We start from the raw sequence: 25954 nt of genomic DNA on the forward strand, positions 1-25954 counted from the left end.
TTTGGACTCCATACACTTGATTCCTTATAATGTTTCTTGCTGCTGACTCCCCAACAGTAAACACGGAGTAATGGCTTTCCTCTGCCTCACAGGGTGATGAATCCTGGTTTCCCCTAGAATTTCTGTTTTAGCATTAAAAGTAGTACTGGTGTAGCAAACTGGGAAGGCTTGTTACCTCATTCCCCATAACATAGGAATACTATCCAACTGAAGCAAGGGGAAGGTAAGATAATTCAAAACATTTCATATAGTTTATTGCAAAGAATTCACAGATTCTCAACAAATTGTTGTTATTATTCTGTTTATTTTATGCCTATACTAAATGATCCCTGGTTATCATATGAGAAATGGTTCAGATGCAACAAACACATCTTAAAATTTCTTAAGATGCTTTTACTTTGTACCATGCTTTTACTTATATTCTTAGGGAACTACAAAAATATAGTTCCTGACAATGAATCTTTTGAAAAATAAAAAAGTTACAATTATAATATTGGAAGTAAACTGAGTATTGGCTCCACAGATATATCACAAGGTATAAATAATTCAGCCTTTATATTAACATATGAAAAGTGAGTGATGATTATGATTCTAAGTGTGTTTACACATGTTTATTTCCCCCAAATGTTTGCATTTTTAATATCTTACCTATAACAGAGACTCTAAGTAACTCAATCTTATCCTTGAGGCCTGCAGCTCTCAGATTGTCATATGCACCTGATAACTGGGAGTCACTGACATCAGCACCCACATAATACACATCCTATGAGGGGAGAAATTCAAATTATAAATAAAACCATATTTTATGTAGTTAAGAAAATCTACTTGCATTTTTTCAAATGATGAAAATGAAATCAATAGATTTGTAAATTCAGATTAAAAGAAATTTAGGATATTTCTTTAAAATAACATTCGAGGACCAAAACTTGAGAAGTTTTTGGTAAAATGTTAAAACATTAATTTTTAACATTTTACAATTAATATTTGACAATAAAAATGTCTAAGGAATTGAGGGATTTATATAATGTAGGTCATGACTAGTTATTGGAATTCTGTCACAATTTCCTAAATTTATCACATTATTTACAGAAATAGTAATTTAATCAACCTTTCATAGTCTACTTTGACTACAATTAAATAGTGACTCATAATTAATAATTATAATCCCTAAATAGACAATCTACCTATAAATAATTGTCAAGTGTATACACAACACACACTGATTAAAGTAAAACACTGTTTGGTTTACCAGACTTTAGAACTTACTGGCCATTCCTTAGCAGCTTCCAAAAGTATTGTTCCAAGTCCACACATTGGGTCTAAAACAACTGCACCAGCCTATAGACAGAAACATTGATTTGCTACTGTTAAATCTACTGTAACAGGTATTACACAAGAAGCCTGAAACTTGAGGAATCAATCATTTCAGAGTAAAGACTCCTTTCTAAACTTTATTAGGAATTTCAGGTAGTTGAAGCCCTAGGCAGGTGTCTGCTCGGCACGTTTAAAGATTAGGCAGGAGACCAGTGTGGCCAAAGCACAGTGAGTGGGAGCGGGCAGTGGTGATGACAGCGGAGAGGGGGCCAGGCAGCTCCACCAAGATGGGCTGTGTACAATCACAACCGCCACGTCCTACAGGTTCAAGACACTGTGCAGCTTGTGGTACAAGCCTACGGTATGACACCTGGGGCTTCTGCTTCTTCCCAGAAAGTGAAACAGTGAAGGGGTCACCAGCAGGGGCAAAGAAAACACACCAAATCAGGCCCTGGCTTTTAAAGTGCCATCTGGAAGTGACATACGTCATTTCCACCAACACTGAATTGGCGAAAGCATGTCAGGCGCATGACACACACAACGTGAAGAGGTCAGGAAAGGGGCCATCCTCTCTGAACCTGAGAGGAGAGCAGCAAACTTGGAGGAAAAAAACTAATGACTCTCCCCTCTGGGGGACAGAGGGTGTCACTCCATGTCTGATCTTGTAGCTGTTACAAGGATTCTGATTCTGTTCTGAAGGATGGGAAACTACTGCAGCATCCTGAGCAGAGGAGAAACATGATGTAACATTTCAAAGGGATCGGTCTGGCTGCCCTGTTGAGAAAGGACCATGGAAAAATAGGGGAGTTACGAGGAGGCTAGTAGGGAATCCAAGCAGAGATAAGGGTGGCCCGAATAAAGAGTGACACTGGTGGAGGTGGGGAGAGGTAGTTGGATTCTGGGTATTTTTTAAAGGAAGAACCAACAGGACGGATGGCAATGTGGAATATTACGAAATGACAATGGTCTGACGTGACTGAAGTTTTTAAGAAAAGGTAAAAAAAAAAAGGTAAGTCTATCGTCTGGATGCTGGTGATCTCCTAAGTACCAATGTTTGGTGGATGAAGGCCCAGCAGTGCACACTGACAGCAGAGTGCCCTGACACGGAACCTAGACTGGTCCTGAAACAAAGGGGAAGCATCCAACAAGCAGGCGTGATGGTAGCGCCGACGTGCTAGTAGGCTGAGCAAGGCGAGTGGTTTCAGTGGAATGCTAGTGAGACGAGCCTGAGGGAAGGGGGACAGAAGAGAGCACGGGGAGGAAGAAGGAGACACCAGACATGAATGACTGGTCTTAAGCGTTTCTCTGAAGGGAAGCAGAGGAAGGGGTGAGAGCTGACGGATCGCGTGGGTTCAGGAGAGGGTCAATTCATTTTTAAGCTGCAAGATATTCTAGCACGTGCACATGCTGATGGGAATGACCCAGCAGAGAAAGAAGTTCTTAAGGAGACGAGAGGGAATGGAATCCAGCACACAAGTAATGGAGCGAAACAGGACAGTTCATTTATTATAATGAGATTCTAATAATTATAAGCCATTATAATTCCAATATGTTGGTAGACCTCGTGAGGAGAACATGTTAAACTTCTCTTTTGATTCCAATGTTTACGTCACTTAAGAAGCAGGAGAATTACAAGTATGCTCAAGGGAATGACTGTAATGCTACAGCCTAAAACCCAAGTGGGAAGGGAGGGCTGAGTACAGGTGGTGAGTAGGGCCACCTACTGGGCTTCCTTGGTAGCCCAGCTGGTAAAGACTGCCTGCAACACAGGAGACCCCGGTTTAATTCCTGGGTCGGGAAGATCCCTGGAGGAGGGCATGGCAACCCTTTCCAGTATTCTTGCCTGGAGAATCCCATGGACAGACGTAGCTGGCGGGCCACAGCCCATGTGGCTGCAAAGAGTTGGACGCGACTGGACTAAGGCACAGCACAAGGCCACCGGTGACGAGAGGCCTCATGGGGTTAAAACACGATGGCGGGGCACAAGGGGAAGTGAGTGGGCAGGAGAAGGAGGGTAAGAGCAGCACTGCTGAGATCTGGGGAAGGTATACTTTTCTGGGTAGGATAAATTCTAGGATGTGACTATAGCAGATCATGAGAGGCAGGGAGAGCAAGACACTAAGGGATCAGATAGCACAGACACTGAGTTGACTTCTGACACGAATAGCGGTGTACACTAGTACAACAAGAGATCTGCAGACGACCAGGATGATTGGATGGCACGTGCTTCTAAGGCAGTGAGAGATCCTGGGCAGAAAGGGCAGCGAGGTGCAAGCAGGACACCTACCCCAGCTCCAGGCCCAGCGGTCCCTTGGTCTGTCTACAGAGGCGGCAGAGTGCTCAGAAGACAGCAGGGTTCAGCCAGAGCCAGGGGCTACCTGATGAAAAGAAACAAAATGTCCTTCAGAAGCTTCTCCCCGACACTCAATTCTACCAGAGTGTCATATGGATCCCCCATGAAGGGGCAGAAAAGTAACAAAAAGAACAATGATTTAAACGACAATTTTAAGATTAATAGCGGTATGAGAACTAATTTTTATTAATGACTTAAAATGTACCAAACTCCATGCTCTTTCTCCCCATAGTCCCTCTTCGATGAGGTGATCTGCCCTTAAATATTTTTCAATGTCCTTATTTTACTGCAGGACTTTTCTAGTCATGACACCTGGGGACATAGACAGTAGCAGAGAAGTATTTCCATATGCTTAAAGTAATAACCAAGATTTACATAGAACTTGATTTTCCTTGCTTTTATCATCTGTATGAAGGAGAATGGTTTACATTGAACATGAAAACTACCTAACAACCCCAGGTTTAAATTTCAGTTTCCATGGCATTGGCCTACTTAAGGTTGAGCTGCTTGTGCAGAGTTTTAGGTACCAAGCTCCAAAGAGGGGCCGCCTGGATCAAGGCTGGATACTGGGATCATTTATACGGTGGGTCATACTGTGTTCTCCCAAAAAGAACCATGCTGTGCACATCTAAGGGGAGGAAGTCCCTCAAAAGCTAGAGCGAAAACAGGCAGAACAAACAGTACACATCTAGTGAGATGAAACTTCTGGAGGGGACAGATAAATATGTGAAAAAGTTAAACCCACTAGAGAGATCAAATATAGCATGTGATGTGTGCTACGCTGCCTCAGACTCCGTGTGACCCCATGGACTGTAGCCCTCCAGGCTCCTCTGTCCATGGGATTCTCCACGCAAGAATACTGAATAGGGTTGCCATGCCCTTCTCCAAGGGATCTTCACAACTTAGGGAATGAATCTAGGTTTGTTCTGCCTCCTGCATTGGCAGACAGTTCTTTACCAAATACAGCATGCTGCTGCTGCTGCTAAGTCGCTTCAGTCATGTCTGACTCTGTGCGACCCCATGGACAGCAGCCCACCAGGCTCCTCTGTCCCTGGGATTCTCTAGGCAAGAATTCTGGAGTGGGTTGCCATTTCCTTCTCTAATGCATGCATGCATGCTAAGTCGCTTCAGTTTTGTCCGACTCTGTGCGACCCCATGGACAGCAGCCCACCAGGCTCCTCTGTCCATGGAATTCTCTAGGCATACACATACACAATTTTCCAAAGCTAAAAAAATCTGTGATTTTAAAACTAAACATTTCAAGAAAGTACAGCACATTTTGGTGACTCCGGTTATACCTTGGAAGATAATGTCCAAGGAAAACTCAAAATACATAGGCAAAATATAAAGAGATGGAAAACATGTGAGAAAGGAAGCTTAACGTGTTTATCACAGCAACTCCAGAAGGAAAAAAAAGGAAGTTGTTTAAGGTAAAAGACACTAAAGCAAAATAGTTGAGGAAATAATAAGTAAATAATGGATGAAAGAGTACCTGAGCTGGAGGAAAAAATGATTTCTATAATTATTATATATCCTAAATAACAGTTATTATAATCATTATTACTGTTGAGGTCCAGGGCAGGATGCCCCAAAATATGCTTTAACGGCATATTGATTATTTTGAATTAAAAGTTACTTAAGAAACAGCAGGTAAAAATAAACGATATTAAGAAGAAAATACACTCTGGCCCACTTCTCTTCCCCTGAAAGCAGGAATTTAATCTCCCAAGTGAAGGTATCTTCCCTCTACCAGGAGGATAGGAAGCATCTTTATCACCAGAGTTAGGGAATTCAAGGCTGTATACATGAGAAAGCTGGATAAACGAACTTACTTCTTCAGTAGTCTGCTACCCCAAGCACAGACCCCTTTGTTTTGTTAAATCTTCACAAATGTTTCTTTGTCTAAAAATAATCTATAAATAGCCTGCTACCATCACTTCAGGGGTCCCACTTCTATAAGACTTTCATGCATACAAATTAAAAATTTTTTTCTCCTGTTAATCTGTCTTGTGTCAATTTAATTACTCAAAAGATTAAAGATCACTCAAAAGAACTCAAGGGGGGATAGCAAGGTAATTTCTCCCTCCTTGACATTACCATAGCAGAAGTTAAAACTTAGGTACTTCCTAATATGCTAGGTGTTGTTCTAATCCCTTGATAAATGCTGATTCACTTCGTTCTCACATAGTCCTATGAGATGACTATTTTCATCTTGGAAGTGAGAAACCGAGGCACAGAGATGTTAAGGATCTTACATAAAGTTTCCCAGCCTGTAAGTGGTAGAGTTGGAAAGGGAACTCAGGGAGTCGGACTTACCTAGTTCTGCGCTGAATAGAAAAAGATACAAGTACATCTGGTAATATCCCTGAGATTAGAGGATTAAAAAGAAAACTCTTACAAGCTTGCAAACAAAAAGAACAAGATAGCTATCAAGGAAAAGAAAAATCATACTGGCAGGAATTGCTCCCCTAAAACACTGGAAGTTAAAGGATAATGGAACACCATCTATAGACCTCTGAGAAGAAAGGACCGCAACTCAAGGATCTCATCCTAAGCCAAAAGGGGATACAAAGATGACAAGAAGAAGTGTGAGGAGGAAAGTACCAAGAAGAGACTGTCCGAGCAACAAATAGAGCAGAGCTGAGACCTCGAAGAAAGATACAGTGAAGAGGAAAGGTGAGAAGCAATGTACCTCACACTCTACCTTTGTGTGTTTATACAAAAATGCATGTTACACACACTGCATCTTAATGATTACGGATGGGTTGTGTAATATAAGTGCAGTATAAGAACTTTTGAAAACAGGAGGGTATACTTGGAAATTTTGATGCATAATAAATAATTTAGTTCAAGCTGGTAGTTGGGAGTGGAAGAGGGTAAACATGTTTCAAAGGTCTCACTGTAGAGAGGAGCAAAGGTGGGACGAAGAAGAGAAAAAGTACCCTGGAGGTCTCATCTCATGACACGGAGGAGTGGACAGAGCAGGAAGTTCAGGGTGTCGGTGGTAAAAACAGTGTGGCAAAGAAAAGAGTTGACGTCTTTAACAGTAAGAGTCAAGTCTCCTGTGTTTAATTAAGAGGGCTGGGAGAGGGAGCCCTGAATGGAATAGCACACAGAGTAAAATCTAACCTCAGGGAAAACAATGAGATGACTCACTTGATGAAAGCAGCAAAAATAAAGAGGAAACGGCAAGAAGTTGCAAAGGAAATCTATCATAACTGGTCTATCTATCATAATACTGTACTGAATTAAAGAGCCTATCATTGTGGGATAAAGATAGAGTTTTGTGTTTATAAAAAATGCACACTGAAAACAAAGTTGAAAAAGCAGAACTACAAAGGAAAATGCAAAGAAAAAAAGAGTGGAAATACTAATAAGACACAGTGAAATTTAAGTTTAAACCTACAAATCAACATAACGAAAACTGTAATAACAATAAAAAGGAACACGTTACAATGAGGCAGTAACAGTCATAAATGAGTATAAACCACACTACAGAACAAACTACAGAATGAGGTGACAATGAATAAAAATGCAAAATCTTGAAAAATATAATCTAATAAATTTCAAAATACCTCTTTCAGTACTGAGCAGACAGTAAAACAGCAACTAAAAGATACAGAGGCCATCTCTTGACGAGAAAATAAAATTATTTTCTTATGTTCATGGAGCATTTACAAAAACTGATTAAGATCTTGGTTAAATTTTAAGGAATAGAAGTTGTACAGGCCACATGACTGTGACAAAAAATTAGAAATAATAAAATGTAGTTATCTTTTGACTCAGCATTTTCATAGCCAAAATACTCCCAGAAGTTTGACAAAAGCCTTTCTCTGCAGTTCATAAGTGTAATGGCAAGAAAAGAAATAGAAAAACAGAATAAAAAAAGTTAAAAGAACCAAAGAGAAAAGAAAGCAACCATCAATAAGAGGCTGTGTAAATTAATTATGGAAAGGACCTTGGTATTCAATTAAAAGGGACAGGAACAGGTTCCTTACCTTAATTTCTGCGAGGGAGGCCATCGCCCAGGCTATGGTAGATCTCATCCCTGCTGTCTTGATGTACGCTCTGCAGGCTAAAGGAACCCTAAAGTAAAACAACACCCAATATTACTGTATGTTAATAGGATACAAACAAAAATAATTAACCCATTCATACCTGTACATCAGGCACTGAAGTATTCCCTAAGTTAGAGAGTATATAACCTTTTTATTAATGCAAGATTACCTTCTCTAACTGGCACCTTGTCTAACCAGCCAGTGTGGTATTTCAGAAAGGAAAATTTTTTAGATAACCGAAATTTAAACCCTTATGTGTTTAACTTAAAAAATTTTACCATACGAGGGAAGTGTTTCTAATTTTATATGCTTCCCTGACTTCCCATGTAGAATAGACCTTTTGTCACTGATCCAGAGTCATCAAGGAGTAAACTGCACTGTGGTACAGACGCAGTATAGGAAGCGCAGCTGAATGGATGCTAACCCTTAAAGAATTTCTAAAAGGTCCCTTTTGTAAGTTTGCCTTTTGCTCATTTGCACCTTTCTCTAAAGTTGGGATGAAGCTTGACACTGCATTGTCGAAAATAATTTATTGAATGAAATGCTGAAGCCAAGGACTCCCCAATGAGTTCACTGGTCTCCATTACATATCACTTCATACTTGATCTTCTACCCCATTATTGCTAATATCAGTGTTTCCAGATTTGATACAGATTTTCAAAATATTATTTCTATGTTTCTAGTGCAGTGAACAACACTGCCTTGCCAATTTCAATGCACTTTCCTATTTTGTGTATACAATTTATTGGTAAGACATGATGTATGATTTCAAAAATCAATGCTTGGTTGTTGTTTTGCAGTTAGGCCTGTTTGAAAGCCACTAAGAGCTCTTCTACTAACATTACACCAAGCCACAGTATTTTCCAAACCCTATTTCCTTTCATCATTTTCTTTCTGCTCTTTAAGTTATCTTGTTTTCTCTGTATTTATTGCAAGCCTCTTAAGATCTTAGAATTAGATGAGGTATGTCTTTGAAATAAAACAGTGTAATTGTGTATTTACTATTATGATGAAGAAGCCTGCATGATAAAACTATTAGGTTAATTTTGTTGAAAAGGTTTTTCAGGAAATAAAATTTCATACTGTAAATAGTACTATATCCAGAGATTTGGAATCCGGGATATAAACTTTGTGGGCAGAAGAGTTATAAAATAATTTGATCAACGAATCTTGCTTCAGCGGCTAACTGCAGCAATTATCTCACTACAAAACACATTAGGTAAAACCAAAACTGAGAAATTACTTTCACTCTAGACACATACACACACAAATAGAACTGGCATGGAAAACTGTCTTTGTCCATACACATTACAAAGTCTTTTTCTACGCATTGGGGATTTATATAGAACCTTTGAAAGTTTTGACTATTGTGTGCATACTTTTGCTAATAGAGGTTTTATTTTATGGGAGCCAACTCTATTAATATGTGACACAAGGGAACCCATTCTTATTTTGCTTGGACAAAACTAATCTGCTATTACTTCAACAAAAGGGCCTCATTATATCAGTAAAATAAAATTATTCAGGGAAAAGAACTGTTCAGAAATAAACTCTTTGAAAATAAAAATGATTCTCTACTTTCACAGAACCTGGCTAACGTGTTTATTCGGAGTTTTAGCTGGCTTTTACCCCAATACAAAAATAAATGTGGCTTTTGATCCTCTTGTCCTCATATATGAATCTTTTCTTTATTCTCTTACACACCATTTATCACCAAGTTGAAGACATTCTCATCTCCACCTCTAGCCTCGATCAGTCCCCTGAATCCCAGGTCTTTATCTTCAAATGTGTGTTTGGACACCTTTTATCTAGAAGTACTGCAAAACTTACAGATATAAACTAAACATACTCTCCTTTCCCTGTATTTCATATCTTATGAAATATCTTTCATATCATTTCTTCATTTTCTTAGGCCATTTCCTATCTATAATATATAGGGTATCCCCATCTACATCTGCAGGGGTTAGGGCCTGGCACTCCAAAAGGCACTGAAGTACGGAAGCCTGGACACCTCGTAGGTGTAGATGTAAACCAGTGGGTTAGGTTTGGTCTGGGAGAGTTGGGAGGGTACTGGAGTAGGTGGGGGCCAAGGGAAGCCAACAGGGCCTTGAGGCATGTGATGACCTCTTATGTGTTAAAGTGACTATTGGTGCATGATTTTTGTAATCTCGAGGCTAGTGGGGCCTATCCTATAACTAGCACACAGCGAGAACTCAATCATTCAGCATTTCTTGAACATCCAGAATGTCCTCAGCACTGTGCTAATCAACTGCAATGGTGCACCATTTGATAAAACTGTTACAATGACCTTAAGCATTCCTTTTTTACATCCTGATCCGGGCTTACACATGCACAAATGTGACCTCAGGGTCAATGGGACCTTTCCATAGGATTTTTATGATTTTAAAAATATTCCATACTTAGAATCACCTAGAGAAAAGATATCTAAATCACTTTATCCTATGTAAACATGGCTATGCATATAAAATGTTTTGAAGATGCCAACAATATTTACATGCTCCCAAGAAACTGCAAATCATTATTTCCATCATCTAACCATCCATTCCTTCCCAAAGCATCTAAGAAAGTACTGCTGTACGATAAACATTCAATAAATATTTCTGAATAAGAAATATTCAGAAAAATTCAACTACATTTATTATTGTATAGTACCCAACATAACTAGGGAGAAAACCTGAAGAAGATTTTAAAAATTGGAATTACTCTCCCACAAAAAAAAAACCCTGCATTAAAATGTGAAGTATGTTCAAGATGAATTTTAAGAACTGTGATGTATTTTCTTTTAATGAAAAATCCAAGAAGCCAATGGACTAAAATTTAGTTTAAATGTGGGCCTGTGAAAATAATTCAATTAAAAAATAGATATGATTTTCAATAGGAAACATGTAACCAGTCGATTATTGTGATCAAATCTTTTCACAACTCTAACCAGTCCAATCAGGATCCAAAGTTCCATGCAAATACTTTACTGGTTCAAGCAAAGAACTCAAAGGCTTTGATTTAAGCTCCCTCTGATACATCAGTGTTTCATACTATGAATAAAAGCACAAAGTTTTTAGTTTTACAAACTATCCTAAGACACAAACCTGAAGCTTAGAAGTAATACGTACCTGAACACAGGAATTCCCAGCACAGAGTAAATGTCACTTAGATGTATAAAGACCTGCAAGAACAAATATTGAAGTTAGAATGGGCCAGGTAATGCATTACCCACTGCGTGGCAATTTGAAAGCTTCCATTTTGAACCCATACAACCTATATTTTAATAAGAAATTCCAAGGCCTCTTCATATCTGAAAAAATGTTCCACAGTAATTTTTTATTGAGCAGAGGCAAAGTAAATTTTAAGTACATCTCATCTCATAGAAAAATTCTGAAGTCAATTTGGTAAACAACTTATATTGAGAATCACATTATGAAGAACTCAAGATCACTTTTCTTTATAGCGATTCTTTGAATTACCCTAACTAAATTAGATTTTTAAGCATTTTAGGTTAGAGCTGCTGCTGCTGCTAAGTCGCTTCAATTGTGTCCGACTGTGTGTGACCCCATAGATGGCAGCCCACCAGGCTCTCCTGTCCCTGGGATTCTCCAGGCGAGAACACTGGAGTGGGTTGCTATTTCCTTCTCCAATGCATGAAAGTGAAACATGAAAGTCAAGTCGCTTAGTCGTGTCCGACCCTTAGTGACCCCATGAACTGCAGCCTACCAGGCTCCTCCGTCCATGGGGCTTTCCAGGCAAGAGTACTGGAGTGGGGTGCCATTGCCTTCTCTGTTTAGGTTAGAGACAATTACCTAAGTCTACCCCTATTCTAGCCTCAAGTAAGACTTGATACCATGGTTAACAGAAAATCTGCTTAAGCGAAATACACTGTAGCAAGAGTGACCTTTCACTCTATTATTTATAGGGAGTGCTTTTTTTTTTTTAAATTTTTATTGGGGTATAGTTAATCCACAAGCTGTGCTACTTACAGGTGTACAGCAAAGTGCATCAGTTATTTGAAGAGTTTATTCCTTTCTATCATCTTTCTCCTGCTATTTTCCTCCCAGTTTTATTGAGAAATAATTGACATACATCAAAGGCATACAGCATGGTTTGATTCATGTACATCGTGAAATGATTATCACAATAGGTTCAACTAACATCCATCTTCTCATGTAGATAAAAAGAAAAGCAAAAAAGGGAAAAAAAATTTCCTCACCATAAGGACTCTCAGGATTTACTCTTCACAACCTTCCTATACCACACAGCAGTGTTAGCTATAGTCCTCATGTTAGGACATGATGAGGATTTAAATGTCTCAAGTTGAAATCAGTAACCCACATACATTTTAAAAGAATCTTACTCCTTTAGCCTGATGAGGTTTATGGAATATTCTAACTCTGCTCTTTGACCTCCACAACATTCGATTCCTAATACTTTTACCCCAAAGGTATTTTAACATAGTTTAATCAGAACTATTCCACTATTGATAAGCTTTTACTAAGAAAAGAATAATCTGGAATGAATTCCATTTAGTTTAATTCTTTGATCGCTGAAGCTAAACTTTCCAACTTTTTAATCTTATTCATGTTAGCAAAGCTATTGATTGGTATTGATTCTTTTCTATTTAACAGTTAAAGTTATGATATACTGACATTTTTATATATCAAATGTTATCAGGTACAGCTTTTTGCACTATGAAGTTTTCTCTGTTAATTGTACAGAACAAAATTTGCTAAAATTTGATTCTTCTGTCAGTTTTGGTCACACAGATTTTACTATGTGTGATTCTGTTGTCGATTTTGTTTCATGTCAATTATTTCTACTAATAGCTATTATTTGCATTAAATGGATGATAAGAATTAAATTAGATATATTTGTTTATGAGCCAAACTATGAGAAAACTGTAGTCCTGAGGCAGTGAAATGGAGTCGGAGAGACGAGAGGAGGAAACCAGACAGAAAATAAGAAAACTACAGATGGGGAGATGACGGAAGATACGCTTATATAAAAACATTCTCAGTATTATTTTGCCAAACATCAATAAAGGATATATGCTAGGCATGCCTTTTTAAAAGCAAAAAAAATCAAATAACAAAATAGAAAACAACACAAAGCCTTCTGATTTGACCAGCCATTACTCCGTTTAAAGCTATAAAAAAATCATCTACCAATTAATGAATCAGAAAAATGACTACTGGTCAAACTTACGGTCTTCAAAAAACACTGAAGAACATTTGTTATAGATAGAATTCATTTTCCCATGTGTTTACTTTGTTCCAATTAAAAATGGTATAACCTCATTAAATTAATTTTGAAAATAGAGAAAAGGGAAAGAAAAATAATCCCAGAAGCCTAACAAAGCCACTATTAACACAGGTCTGTTTTCCAATTTTATTTTTTACATTAACTAGAATTTCTTATTATAGATATTTGTTATGTATTATAGTGATTATAGAGAGCATCTCTAGTGTTTAGTTTAACTGCGACTAAACAATTCCATTCCAAAAGTTCAATTTGAATGCGACATTTTCAGTGAAAACTACTAGCAAAAGAATCTGCAGTATTCTGTTGCTAAGGAGGAATCAGACTGCTGGACCCATGTAGACATGACTTAAAACTTTAAAGCAAAGTTAAAAAGCACAGTAAAAGTTGTTGACATTGCAGCTGTACTGTAATAACTCTGAATGGAGATAGATGGCTAGTAGACTTGTGCTGATTTTATTATGTATGCAAATGTTGAATCACTGCGTAATTCACGTGAATCATAATATTTTACGTCAACTACACTTCAATTAAAAAAAAAGAATAGTTGACATTGTCTTTAAAGAATTAGGTTATGAGCATATAAAATAAAATAAACATTCATTACCTCCAAATTTGGATTCCTCAAATTTGCTTTCCATCCAAACTGTTTCATAAGAGCAATTCCAATTACTCTTCCTACCTCCTGAAAAGGCAACAGGTTAAAAAAAGATAAGAATACTAAAAATGAAAATTTTAAATTTAAATGTAAGCAAAAAACTAGCAGGGAAATCAATCATACTATCCGATGGTAATTTAAGGTTACAATATTAAAATATTACACGAAAGCATTTTCTAGTCAAGGCAATAAGGGTGCACTGTACCTCTTCCACCCCAACAAATCCTATGGCATTGACGTTTACTTGTGTGTAATCTCTCTCCTTGTAATTTCAGACACGTGAAATAACCAGATTGTGACCTGATAAATATGGTCATTCTGGGTCCCAGGAAATAGATGCAAACTGAAAGATGAATTATTTTAGCTATGGCAACCCTGTATGTTTAAAAATTACCCGTTTAGTAGCATTAGGTTCAGACTGAAGAGTCTGTCTGATTTCAAGAGTGGCCCAAGGACCCACACCTATGCCCTCTATATCACTAAATTTTTCAGGGTCCTTTTGTGGTGTTCGCTCTCCTTTTAAGTACACCTGTGTATCTCAGTCTGGTCCTGGGAAGATCCCACATGCAAGACCTGGTACAGAGCAACCGCTCGATCAACACAGAACCAAACTGAAGAGAAAGCCAAAAAGCTTAGGGCCACATTAGAATTTCCAAATGTAAACACTATCTGTGAGTTTAAGGAAACTTTTAGGGAGAAAGTAAAAGGAACTCTTTATGTAGACCGGCACAGTATTCCTCTTAAGCATCTCAGGTAAAGTTAAGAAGGAAAATGCATTTTTAGAAGAGATTTAGTTAGTTATGTGAGATTGGGTCGAGCGATCCGTCTGGGCCTGGTTATGCATGCTGAGAAAGGTTTTCACCTCATTTCTGATCTAAAGAGTAATTAATTCTTTTAGAAAATGGGAACCCACTCTGGGGGGCAAGTGTACCTGTGCAGTAAAGGTCTTTGCAATGGCTCCACTGCAGCGACAGGAGACTCTGAAAGTTAAGTTGGTCTGCTTACGCCTATCAGCAGCTTCCGTTACATTGTTCTGAAGTTCTTGAAATTTTCCTTCTTCAGTGATAAAATTTCCTTGCTCCAATAGTTTTTCTTCTATTTGTTTTTCCAGCTGGCATTCCTTAGTCTCTTGTATCTCTTGGATTTGTTCTGTTTTCAATTTCTTAGCAGCGATATCATCTTCTTCTACTTTCCTTTTGAGTGGGTTAGCATTTTTGTGAGGAAGTTTTTCCTTTTTTGCATCAAGTTCAAGAAGATTCTTCCAAATTGAAATGGCATTCAACCAACTTTCAGGATCATCATTTATAAGTCTTTGCAGTTCATTAAATATTTTTCCTAAATAAGTAAAATCTCAGTTTATCCTTTACTGAAGCAATTCACACCCTCAAATCCCATTACCTTTATTTCTTTAAAATAAATTTAATTAAATTGCTACATGAATACTGATTTCCCTTTTATCTGGTACTTATATAATTTAACTTAAGAATATTGTGCAGAATAAAGTTCATTCATGTATTCCATATTTAACATCAAACCTGTTTTAAAATTCCTATAAAGTTACCATTTACTTTAGCAAGATCATTTGTCCTATGATAACATATGTATCTCTTCGATATACACAGAGATGTACAATGTCTGTTGATCTTTAACGTAACGCTAATCTTGCCTATAAAAAGTTAAGTTTTAAAAAATAGAGTAAATTGCAAAACAGAGCTCAAAAACAGAGCAACTGAATCTTGAGACTATTTAAGACCACAAAATATTAGCAGAGATCATAAAATGAGTTTCCATAAAGTAACATTTCAGATACACAACTCATTCATAATTTAGGAACTGGCAGTCATGCTTAGTAAAATGTAATCTTTTCTTGATAAACAAAAGCCATCAAGATGATCAAAGAGTAATTACTGTAGTTCTTTAAAGATGAAAGTGTGTGGAATATTGGGATGAAATTATACTGACCTTACAATGTAATATCTGAGGATTTGTTTTAAAACAATTTTTCTGCCCCATCTTGATTTCTCGCCATTTGAATTGCTCTTGACATAGTTTATTATAGGCTGTGATGACATGATTTCTTGTGCACAAGCAGCAATCAAAATAAGGTTTAAGGCAATGTTTTATCCAGCTGTAGCTGATCCTTTTTTGCTTTTGCCAGTATCTTTACATTATTTCAGCAGCATATTTAAAAGTAGGGAGTGGATAAGAAATCTCTTAAGCCCTCTTTAACTCTAATGCTTTATCAATTTAATGTTCCCCACAATAGGAAATTTTACTATGTAGTATTTTCCAATTATATCACTCATTAGGTAAAATTTATAAGTTCTGACCAATTATTTAAATCAATGCATTTGGGGTTATTACATGCTCCTAAATCTAAATAAATGCACCAACCATATATAGCCTTAGAGAAGGTGTCTGATCATAATTTTCAAGGAAGAAATGTGACTTAGGACACTAAAATCTCAGAAGGAAGGCAGCACATTGGTCAAGCACTTGTAAAAGAGAAGAAACACAATTAGGTGATAATATTCAGGAAATACAGAAAAATAACTAATTAATGATCCCAGGGGTATGAATGATTCTTAAAAATGCGAAATGGCTACATATTAATTGCCAAGCAAAAAACTTTGGAGTGTACTATATCATGTAGATAAAAGCAACAGGTATACACCTACCTTTACTTACAGAAGAAACAGGAAATGGAAGCTGCTTTTTAATCAGCAAAAATAACCTTTCTGCAGATTTCAATTGTTTCAGCATATTCAAGTCAGAACAGGCAGTGAAAAAAACTTTTCCTGAAATGTATTCAACCTAGAGATAGAAAAAAAAGATATTAATGTAGTTCAATGTCAGATTAAGAATCATTTCCCTCTCCTCCCCCTTAATGCATTAAAACAAAGCATCTAGACTAACAATAGTAAAAATGCCTATTTCTGAAGCATCTACTATTCATTAGACTATCCTAGGCACTCTGAATGTTTCTCCCCCTCATCCTGTAACAACCCTCTAAGGTATATTTTTTCATCTCCATTTTATAGATTAGGAAATTGAGGCTTAGAGTGGTTAAATAATTTGTATGAAGTCACATAGTCAGTGACCAAGACAGTAATCTTTCTGTGTTACCTTTTGGAAAGTGTGTGTGCACTCTATTAAAAAAAAATAGAACACAAAATACTGATTATCAAATCTCACACAACTACTAAAAGTGGGCAAAGGAAAGGCAGAATGGATAAGACAAATTAGGTGTCTAGACCAAGTTTAACCTAATCAGTAGGTATTTATTAAACTTCTACCTCATGGTCTATAAGGAAGCATACAGTATAAATCCTAAAGATGAATAATAATCTAAAAGGCATGTACTGACATACAATTAAAATGTAAAATGTACAAGACAATAACTTGCATTAAGCCCAGGAGAAAAGTAAAATGTTAATAAATGTTTTGATAAGTTGGAGGTACAATAAGCATTACTAACGATGGAAGCCATCATTAGTAAAAGTCTTGGGAAAGAATCCTGTAAGATTTGGTAAGAGGGATTCTCACAAAGGAATGAAGGGGAAGAATGCAGAGGTGGGCATGACAATCTGGCTGAAGTAAACTGTAAGAGAGCATGGCCACCTTTGCTGTGTGATGCTGACTGAGGGTGTCAGGCAGATGGATGGTGTAGCTCAGGCCCAGCTTGAAAAGCAGTCACGATTTTACCCCAGATGGTAATGGTTCACCATCAGAGACTTCTGATGAAAACTATGACAGCGTGAAACTAGCTGGAAGAAAGATTTCTGTGGACGGGGCATAAAGGACTGAGTGCTAAATGTGATGCTGGAGGGAGAAGTAGATTACTGAGGGAAAAATAATGAACCACTTGGCCGTGGGAACCGGACGATGGAGAGAAGCAAGAGTGTGCATCAAACTGAAAGAGGCTTGAAAGACAGGAGAGATATGTGGACAGTCAGAGAAGAAAGGAAAATGAAAAGAGCACTGATTCCGAGACAGTCAAACGAGGTCCAGCACATGACGCTCAGTGCCAATGGAATCCTAAACCTTTTGGGTCAACCCAGCCCCCTCAAGTTCAGGATGGATGTGGATGATCCTAGCAATCTCCTTTTAGCAGTGGCCTCGGGCTAACTAACATGGTTTTAAGTCATCTCCTAGGACTGAGGCAACCATGGAATCAGGGGTGTTCCATGTGTACAGGCAGCTCCCACTCAGTGGGAACTTGAACTCCAACTGTATGGTATGTTTGATCTGACCTGTTCTAATTAAGCTTTTGGGGTGGTGATTTCTAAAGTTACTCTCTAGCTTGATAAAGAAGAATCTCTGCTGGGGAAGCCCTAAGTTGATGACAATTAAAACCCCAATACTTCTATAGTTGTAAGATTAACAAGTTCTGGGATTCTGATGTATAGCATGGTGAGTTTGGCTAATAATTCTGTATTACCTAGCTGAAAGTTGCTGAAAGAGTAGATCTTAAAAGTAATGCTGATTACATGATGGGATGGAGGTGTTAGCTAATGCTATAGTGGTCATCATTTTGCAACATATAAATGTATCAAATCACCTTAAATAATGCTATATATTAATTATATCTAAATAGAGCTGGAAAAACAAATAAATTTTAAAAACTCCAAAGACTTTAGGTACTAGCAATGCACCTAAGACAGACGGAGGAAGTAGGGAATGAAAAGAATGTTTAGGAATCAATATTTAAGGGGATAATGAAGTAACCAAAACAAGAAATTCTGGTTTTTACAATTTACTTCTTTCTCATTACAAAGGTGACATCTTCCCACTAAAGTCAAAATTGAATACCTCAAAATGCTTAGAAACTTGGAAACAAAATTTTAAAAGGTAATTTTTTTTAAAGTTTAGATTTTGTTACTTAATCTAAAAGTATAATTGATATTAAGCCATCACATGAAATAGCCAGTTAAGATTCTGGGGGAACTGAAATAAATATTTTACTGTAAATCTATGGTTCTAAGATTCAAGTCTTATAAACAAACTAATACAAACATCTAGACCAGTCTAGACATTAAATTAGTTATTTAATAATACAAAGATCTTTTCTCATTTACTTGAGTATCAAGGGAGACAATTTATATAATGAACTTCTAAAAATATTTTATTGGAGGGTGTGGAGAACAAAAAATTTTTTCGACTGAAAATCAAGTTAATTAAGAAGACCTAAAAGGTACTTTAATCTACTGGGGTGCTCCATCATAAGAATAATATGTGTTTGGCCACTTAAAATGTTAAATACATTCTAAAAATCAACACCAACACTGGTTTATTCTGTCTATTTAAAAAAATTAACATTAGGCCTACATTCCTTTTATAAGAAATGAGCATGTAATCAGAAGTAGTTTATGAAATGGTAAAACAGCCACTGTGAGAATCAATCATATACATGAAAGTGCTTTAATAGCTTACTTTTTGTATTCTATCTCAAAGTAGTAGAAAAATGAGTTTTGGTGTTTATGATTTCAAACTGTGTTGAAGCTATTGTTACTCATTTTCTTTATTGTTTATAACTGATCATATTCAATTATAATAATTAGGGAGGGCTGTGGCATTTTAGAATATTTCACACTAGTATTTGTTACTTGAAAATTTATTTATATATCCAATCTGTTTTTTCCATTTGGAATTAAATCATTAAAAATGTCTAAAACCAACTGGTTTTATCTCTAACACTTCAGAAGATGAAATAACAGCCTTTATTAAAAGAAAAAACAGCTCTGTTGTCAGCTAGAATATCTAAGCAGTTAGTATTTTTGCTTTTCTTTTAAAATTTAGGGAGTCAGATCTAATGCAAAGATGAAAAGCTTAAGCCAAGGCAAAAAGGTAAGGTACCGTACAAGGAGATACCAAAGTTTCCTAATTCTACAGATGTCATTTAATTTTGGAATTAATTTTGAAGTGCTAGGTGAAGGACTGAGGTGGGGTGTGAGCTTTTGTGTTTCATTTTAGAAGAGAGAATTAAAAATATATATTTTACTTAATTTTTAAAAAAGTATCCAATCTACAGGGAATGCACAGAATCTTCAGAGAAGCTTATGCAATCATCCCATTAAATGAATTAACTGAAATAACTCGACTATCTGTTTAACCCTACTATGTGGGCTGTTTTGCTATGTGGGTTTTTAAAGGCTGATTAATCAACTGACTGGGCCTCCTGGCTTGCTGGCATTGTAGACACCTCTACTAAAGTGAATTTTATCTTCAAAATTACTGTTTCTACTTTTATTTTTATAATAACAGTATTTAACACAGTAAACAGAATTACAAAGTAAAGCTTAATTTTACCCAATACATTTCTTTAAGGTACGCTATACACTCCATACTAGAGTATATATTTATATGCTATAAATTAAATATTTAAAAATACCCAGGAACCTATATAGAGGCTTGCCCCAACACCAGAGGAAAATCAAACCTGAACGTGACCAAGTGCCAGCTATAACTTATAGGACTCCAATTTAGAGGAAATACAGAAAATAGAGGAACATGTGAAACTACACCATGGAGGTGCAAACGGCAAACACTGAGAACAAGCAGAGAGGTCAGTTTTCTAATAATGAAGCATATGCAGATTGGGTCAAGCCTTCTCTATTTTTCACACCAGGAACTAACTCTAAGTGAACATCTGAAAAAACAAAAATCAGCGCGGCATGGTGTCATGGCTTCGCAGTGTTCAAGGAGCTGGAACCAGGTGCCAACCTGCCTGGGTTGAACATGATAACATGTCTGATTTCACCGACAGCTTGGGTGTGAAGCCCAGCTCTGCCATTTTCTGGTTCCATGACATGATTATTTTATTGGACTTACTTGTACTTCATTTTCCACTTCTGTTCAATGTGGAGCTCACCTCAAAAGACAGGGTTGCTGTGAAAGTTAAGGGTCTGACATATTAAATGCTTAACCCATGTCGGCAGTTGCTATTATACTGTTGCTTTTTTAGACTAGCTACATTCAACACTCTATGACTGTTCGGTGACTAAAACCACAAACGGCAGTTAGTGTAATAAGACTGATGTCATTCTTCATGAGCCTCTCTATCCTCCTCTCCCCAACCATCATCACAGAAACTCCTTTTGTGAGCTTTCAACACTTCAGGAGTCCTGGGAGTGGAGTGGTCACTTTCTTTCAATAAGCTTTCATTTTCCAAAAATACATCATTCACACTGTCATATATAATCCCATCAAGACATTGGAGCTTTTTTCTATTACATCCTTTCCCTGTTTTCAAGAAACAGGCTCAGCATGTACTAGAACGTAAACTGATGTTTACAACTTTCTTCATTTCATCGAAATTAACAGTGTAATAATACCAGCAACTGCTAACTTCCTTCTCTGAGGCATCCTAGAGTGTTTTTCTGCTGCTGCTAAGCCGCTTCAGTCGTGTCCGACTCTGTGCGAACCCATAGACAGCAGCCCACCAGGCTCCCCCGTCTCTGGGATTCTCCAGGCAAGAACACTGGAGTGGGTTGCCATTGCCTTCTCCAATGCATGAAAGTGAAAAGTGAAAGTGAAGTTGCTCAGTCGTGTCCGACTCTTAGCGACCCCATGGACTGCACCCCACCAGGCTCCCCTGTCCATGAGATTTTCCAGGCAAGAGTACTGGAGTGGGGTGCCACTGCCTTCTCCAAGAGTATTTTTCTAGCTACTATTTACTGCGGATTTACACTGTACTTTACATAACCTTTATCACTGAATCCTTCCAACAGTCCTAGGAGATAAACACAGTGTCAGGAAACTGACAAAAATAGCTGAACCTGACGATTATATTTGCATTTTAAAGCTGGAGAAAGAATTCTTACAGGTCTAATGCTAATTATAGGCACTATCAAAGATTTCTTTTAGATTCTTTTTCTTTAAAGAATCTAGGAAGTAACTCGCATCAATCGCTCTTTTTTTAAAAAAAAAACTTTCAGCCGTGGCAGTGACAGATGTGTAGGGGGAAAGGGCTGGCGGGTCTTTCTGGCAGTAATTAAAGGACCTGCCAGCAGAACTGGGTTCGCGGGCAGACAGTGAGGGGTTCGCGTCGCTTTCGCGGGTCGAGGGCCGACCCCAGCGGGGAGGGACCACGGGCAGGGGTGCGGCCTGGGCCGCCCTGCTTCTCGCTCCAGCTCGCTGCGAGGCCGACTCACCTGGGTGGCAGCGAGCCGCTCCCGCACCTCCCGCATCAGGAAGGGCTCCAGGCCGCGGCCCGCGGTGCAGAAAAACTGGGCGCCCGCCGCAGGCCCGGGACGGGGACCTCCGGGAACCACCGCCATGGCAGCTCGGGGTCACGTGGCCTCGGGTGCGCGCGGCGCGGCCCCGAGGCCCCGGAGGCGGCGCGCAGGGGCCGAAGGGCCGGGTGTTGCCAAGGGCGAGCCAGGCCGGAAGGTCCCAGGAACGTCTGATCGGCTGGGAGGGGCCCTGTGGGTCTCCTTGGTTAACGGATTGGAAGCTCGTTGATTAGGCATCTGGAATTATTTAGAATCCCAGGTGGAAGGGATGTGATTGGGATATATAACTGGGAAGAATAAAGACTGTCATTGATCTGTTAGATCCTTAGATGCTATCATGGCGCAGCTTTGCCTCTGATATCATGGCTTCGCTATGCTGAAGAAATGAATGGCGACTATAGAGAAGCAACATAAAGTGTGAAAGACTGGAGGGAGTAACTGATGGCGTTGCTTAAAATATCCATTAGATTTTACCTCAGTTCTTCCCCGGTAGTGAGATAGGGGATAAGATTACTGGTTTGTGCTAATATTGAGACATCCTATCCCAACTGATTGATTGTTGGTGTATAAAATAAATGAATAATATTTTCAAATCAATATTTTTTAAGGTGGGAAAATGAAGCCTTAAAAATGATTTCCCTTTAACACCTGTGACTGCTACTCTTTAAATGACTGTAACAAAGAAAGATTCATCAGTAATAGGTCCTTCTGTTGTACCTTGGAGAAAACAATAAGTCAGAACTTGGATAAGAAGTTGGAACTTGGATAAGAAGGCAAGTAAGAGTATAAATAGTGTACTCTTATTTTTAATCTTTGACTATAATAATATAAACAGGCAATTAAAAAATATGCATTAGCGTCGGCTTCCCAGGTGGCGCTAGTTGTAAAGAATCCACTTGCCAATGCAGGAGACACAAGAGAGGTGGATTTGATCCCTGGGTGGGAAAGATCCTCTGGAGGAGGGCATGGCAAGCCACTCCAGTGTTCTTACCTAGAGAATCGTATGGACAGAGGAGCCTGGCATCCTACAGTCCTTGGGATCGCAAAGAGTCAGACACAGACTGAAGTGACATAGCAGGCTCACACTTATTAGCATGACTTTAAAACAAATTATATCTCTGACATAACTGTTAAAAACAAAGATGTGAAATATTTTTTTAAAAGGAGATATACTATCATCTCATTCATCTTCTTATTTTTCAGATAGAGGAAATTGATGCTTAAAGAGGCTCAGGGACAGTGAGTTAGGGGCATAGCTCAGGCTAGAACCTAAGCCTTGATTTATACTGTACATCCTGAGCTTTGTTCCATTCCTACCAACTCCATCCCGTCATCTTCTTCCCTCCCCACTACTCTCCTAAGATAAGGACCAGGCTCTGTCTTCTCCAAGCATTGGGCCAAAACTGGGAATTTCTAGGCCCAAGAGCAGACATTTCCATGCTCCAGCAGAATGTCTTTATATTCATAAAACAGGTAATATTTCTGCACTAAATTAACTATCCAGTCTGGGCCACCTGATTTGATTGACTCTCTCAACAGTATTTGAAGAGGTGTTTTTTAAACTCTGAATTTTAAATTGACAACGAATACATCACTTGAAGACTAGAATTCCTATTATTTAATAAACAGCATTAAATTAGCTCTAGTTATATAAATCAGATATACAGAAACTACTAAATGTGAATCTCTATCAACTGTGTCTCCTGTTGTTCACAATAGGATATCAAGTTCAGTAAGTGGATATTCCTCCACTCTGCCTGCCCCCTACCCAGCTCATGGTCCACTAGGATATATTGTGAAAATTCTTATGGAGTCAGGTTACATGAGCTTTCCGAACTTCAGTCCTAAAACTCTGCAGCCTTGGCTCAGCTGTGGTTCTAACCAGGAAAGTACATTGCTGGCCAGCCTGAGGCTGGAGGAGTTATTTCTTCTGCCTTGGGCAGCACTGCCATGACATGGCCTGTACTGATCTCTCTATCTCTTGATATCAACTCATATAATTTATGTTCCGATAATTTACAATTTTTTAATGTTTAATATTCTGAAAAGGCAAAATGATAGGATACTGAAAGGCAAAATGATAGGATACTGAAAGGGGAACTCCCCAGGTCAGTAGGTGCCCAATATGCTACTGGAGATCAGTGGAGAGATAACTCCAAAAGAAAGAAGGGATGGAGCCAAAGCAAAAACAATACCCAGTTGTGGATGTAACTGGTGATAGAAGCGAGGTCTGATGTGGAAAAGAGCAATATTGCATAGGAACCTGGAGTGTTAGGTCCATGAATCAAAGCAAATTGGAAGTGGTCAAACAGGAGATGGCAAGAGTGAACGTCGACATTCTAGGAATCAGTAAACTAAAATGGACTGGAATAGGTAAATTTAACTCAGATGACCATTATATCTACTACTGCGGACAGGAATCCCTCAGAAGAAATGGGTCAACAGAAGAGTCATGGTCAACTAGCGTGTGAGATGAGTGCAATTGTGTGGTAGTTGGAGCATTCTTTGGCATTGCCTTTCTCTGGGATTGGAATGAAAACTGACATTTTCTAGTCCTGTGGCCACTGCTGAGTTTTCCAAATTTGCTGGCATATTGAGTGCAGCACTTTCACAGCATCATCTTTCAGGATTTAAAATAGCTCAATTGGAATTCCATCACCTCGTTGACCATGTTGACATGGTCAACAAAAGAGTCCGAAATGCAATCTCAAAAACTTGGATGCAATCTCAAAAACGACAGAATGATCTCTGTTCGTTTCCAAGGCAAACATTCAATATCACAGTAATCCGAGTCTATGCCCCAACCAGTAACGCTGAAGAAGCTGAAGTTGAACGGTTCTATGAAGGCCTACAAGACCTTTTAGAACTAACACCCAAAAAAGATATCCTTTTCATTATAGGGGTCTGGAATGCAAACGTAGGAAGTCAAGAAACACCTGGAGTAACAGGCAAATTTGGCCTTGGAATACGGAATGAAGTAGGGCAAAGGCTAATAGAATTTTGCCAAGAGAACGCACTGGTCATAGCAAACACCCTCTTCCAACAACATAAGAGAAGACTCTGCACATGGACATCACCAGATGGTCAATACCAAAATCAGATTGATTATATTCTTTGCAGCCAAAGATGGAGAAGCTCTATACAGTCAGCAAGAATAAGACCAGGAGCTGACTGTGGCTCAGGTCATGAACTCCTCCTTATTGCCAAATTCAGACTCAAATTGAAGAAAGTAGGGAAAACCACTAGATCACTCAGGTCTGACCTAAATCAAATCCCTTATGATTATACAGTGGAAGTGAGAAATAGATTTAAGGTACTAGTTCTGATAGAGTGCCTGATGAACTATGGATGGAGGTTCATGACATTGTACAGGAGACAGGGATCAAGACCATCCCCATGGAAAAGAAATGCAAAAAAGCAAAATGGCTATCTGAGGGGGCCTTACAAATAGTTGTGAAAAGAAGAGAAGTGAAAAGCAAAGGAGAAAAGGAAAGATATAAGCATCTGAATGCAGAGTTCCAAAGAATAGCAAGGAGAGATAAGAAAGCCTTGCTCAGTGATCAATGCAAAGAAATAGAGGAAAACAACAGAATGGGAAAGACTAGAGATCTCTTCAAGAAAATTAGAGATACCAAGGGAACATTTCATGCAAAGATGGGCTCGATAAAGGACAGGAATGGTATGGACCTAACAGAAGCAGAAGATATTAAGAAGAGGTGGCAGAATACACAGAAGAACTGTACAAAAAAGATCTTCATGACCCGGATAATCATGATGATGTGATCACTCATCTAGAGCCAGACATCCTGGAATGTGAAGTCAAGTGGGCCTTAGAAAGCATCACTATGAACAAAGCTAGTGGAGGTGATAGAATTCCAGTTGAGCTGTTTAAAATCCTGAAAGATGATGCTGTGAAAGTGCTGCACTCAATATGCCAGCAAATTTGGAAAACTCAGCAGTGGCCACAGGACTGGAAAAGGTCAGTTTTCATTCCAATCCCAAGGAAAGGCAATGCCAAAGAATGCTCCAACTACCACACAATTGTACTCATCTCACACGCTAGTAAAGT

General features: G+C 38.3%; 1 protein-coding gene across 1 annotated transcript in view; it reads right to left on the minus strand.

The window, feature by feature from the left end:
- The window catches only part of THUMPD2 (THUMP domain containing 2), a 38193-nt gene extending 16263 nt beyond the window's left edge, over positions 1-21930 (minus strand). The window contains exons 1-8 of the mRNA XM_052648910.1: positions 21805-21930; positions 16330-16465; positions 14583-14986; positions 13601-13678; positions 10857-10909; positions 7666-7753; positions 1267-1338; positions 649-763 (exon numbers count right to left, since the gene is read on the minus strand). Of these exons, the coding sequence (XP_052504870.1) occupies positions 649-763; positions 1267-1338; positions 7666-7753; positions 10857-10909; positions 13601-13678; positions 14583-14986; positions 16330-16465; positions 21805-21930 (1072 nt within the window). The remainder of the gene's footprint in view (positions 1-648; positions 764-1266; positions 1339-7665; positions 7754-10856; positions 10910-13600; positions 13679-14582; positions 14987-16329; positions 16466-21804) is intronic.
- Between the last annotated feature and the right edge of the window lie 4024 nt (positions 21931-25954).

The sequence above is a fragment of the Budorcas taxicolor genome, chromosome 11 (assembly GCF_023091745.1).
Source record: "Budorcas taxicolor isolate Tak-1 chromosome 11, Takin1.1, whole genome shotgun sequence".
Lineage (NCBI taxonomy): Eukaryota > Metazoa > Chordata > Mammalia > Artiodactyla > Bovidae > Budorcas > Budorcas taxicolor.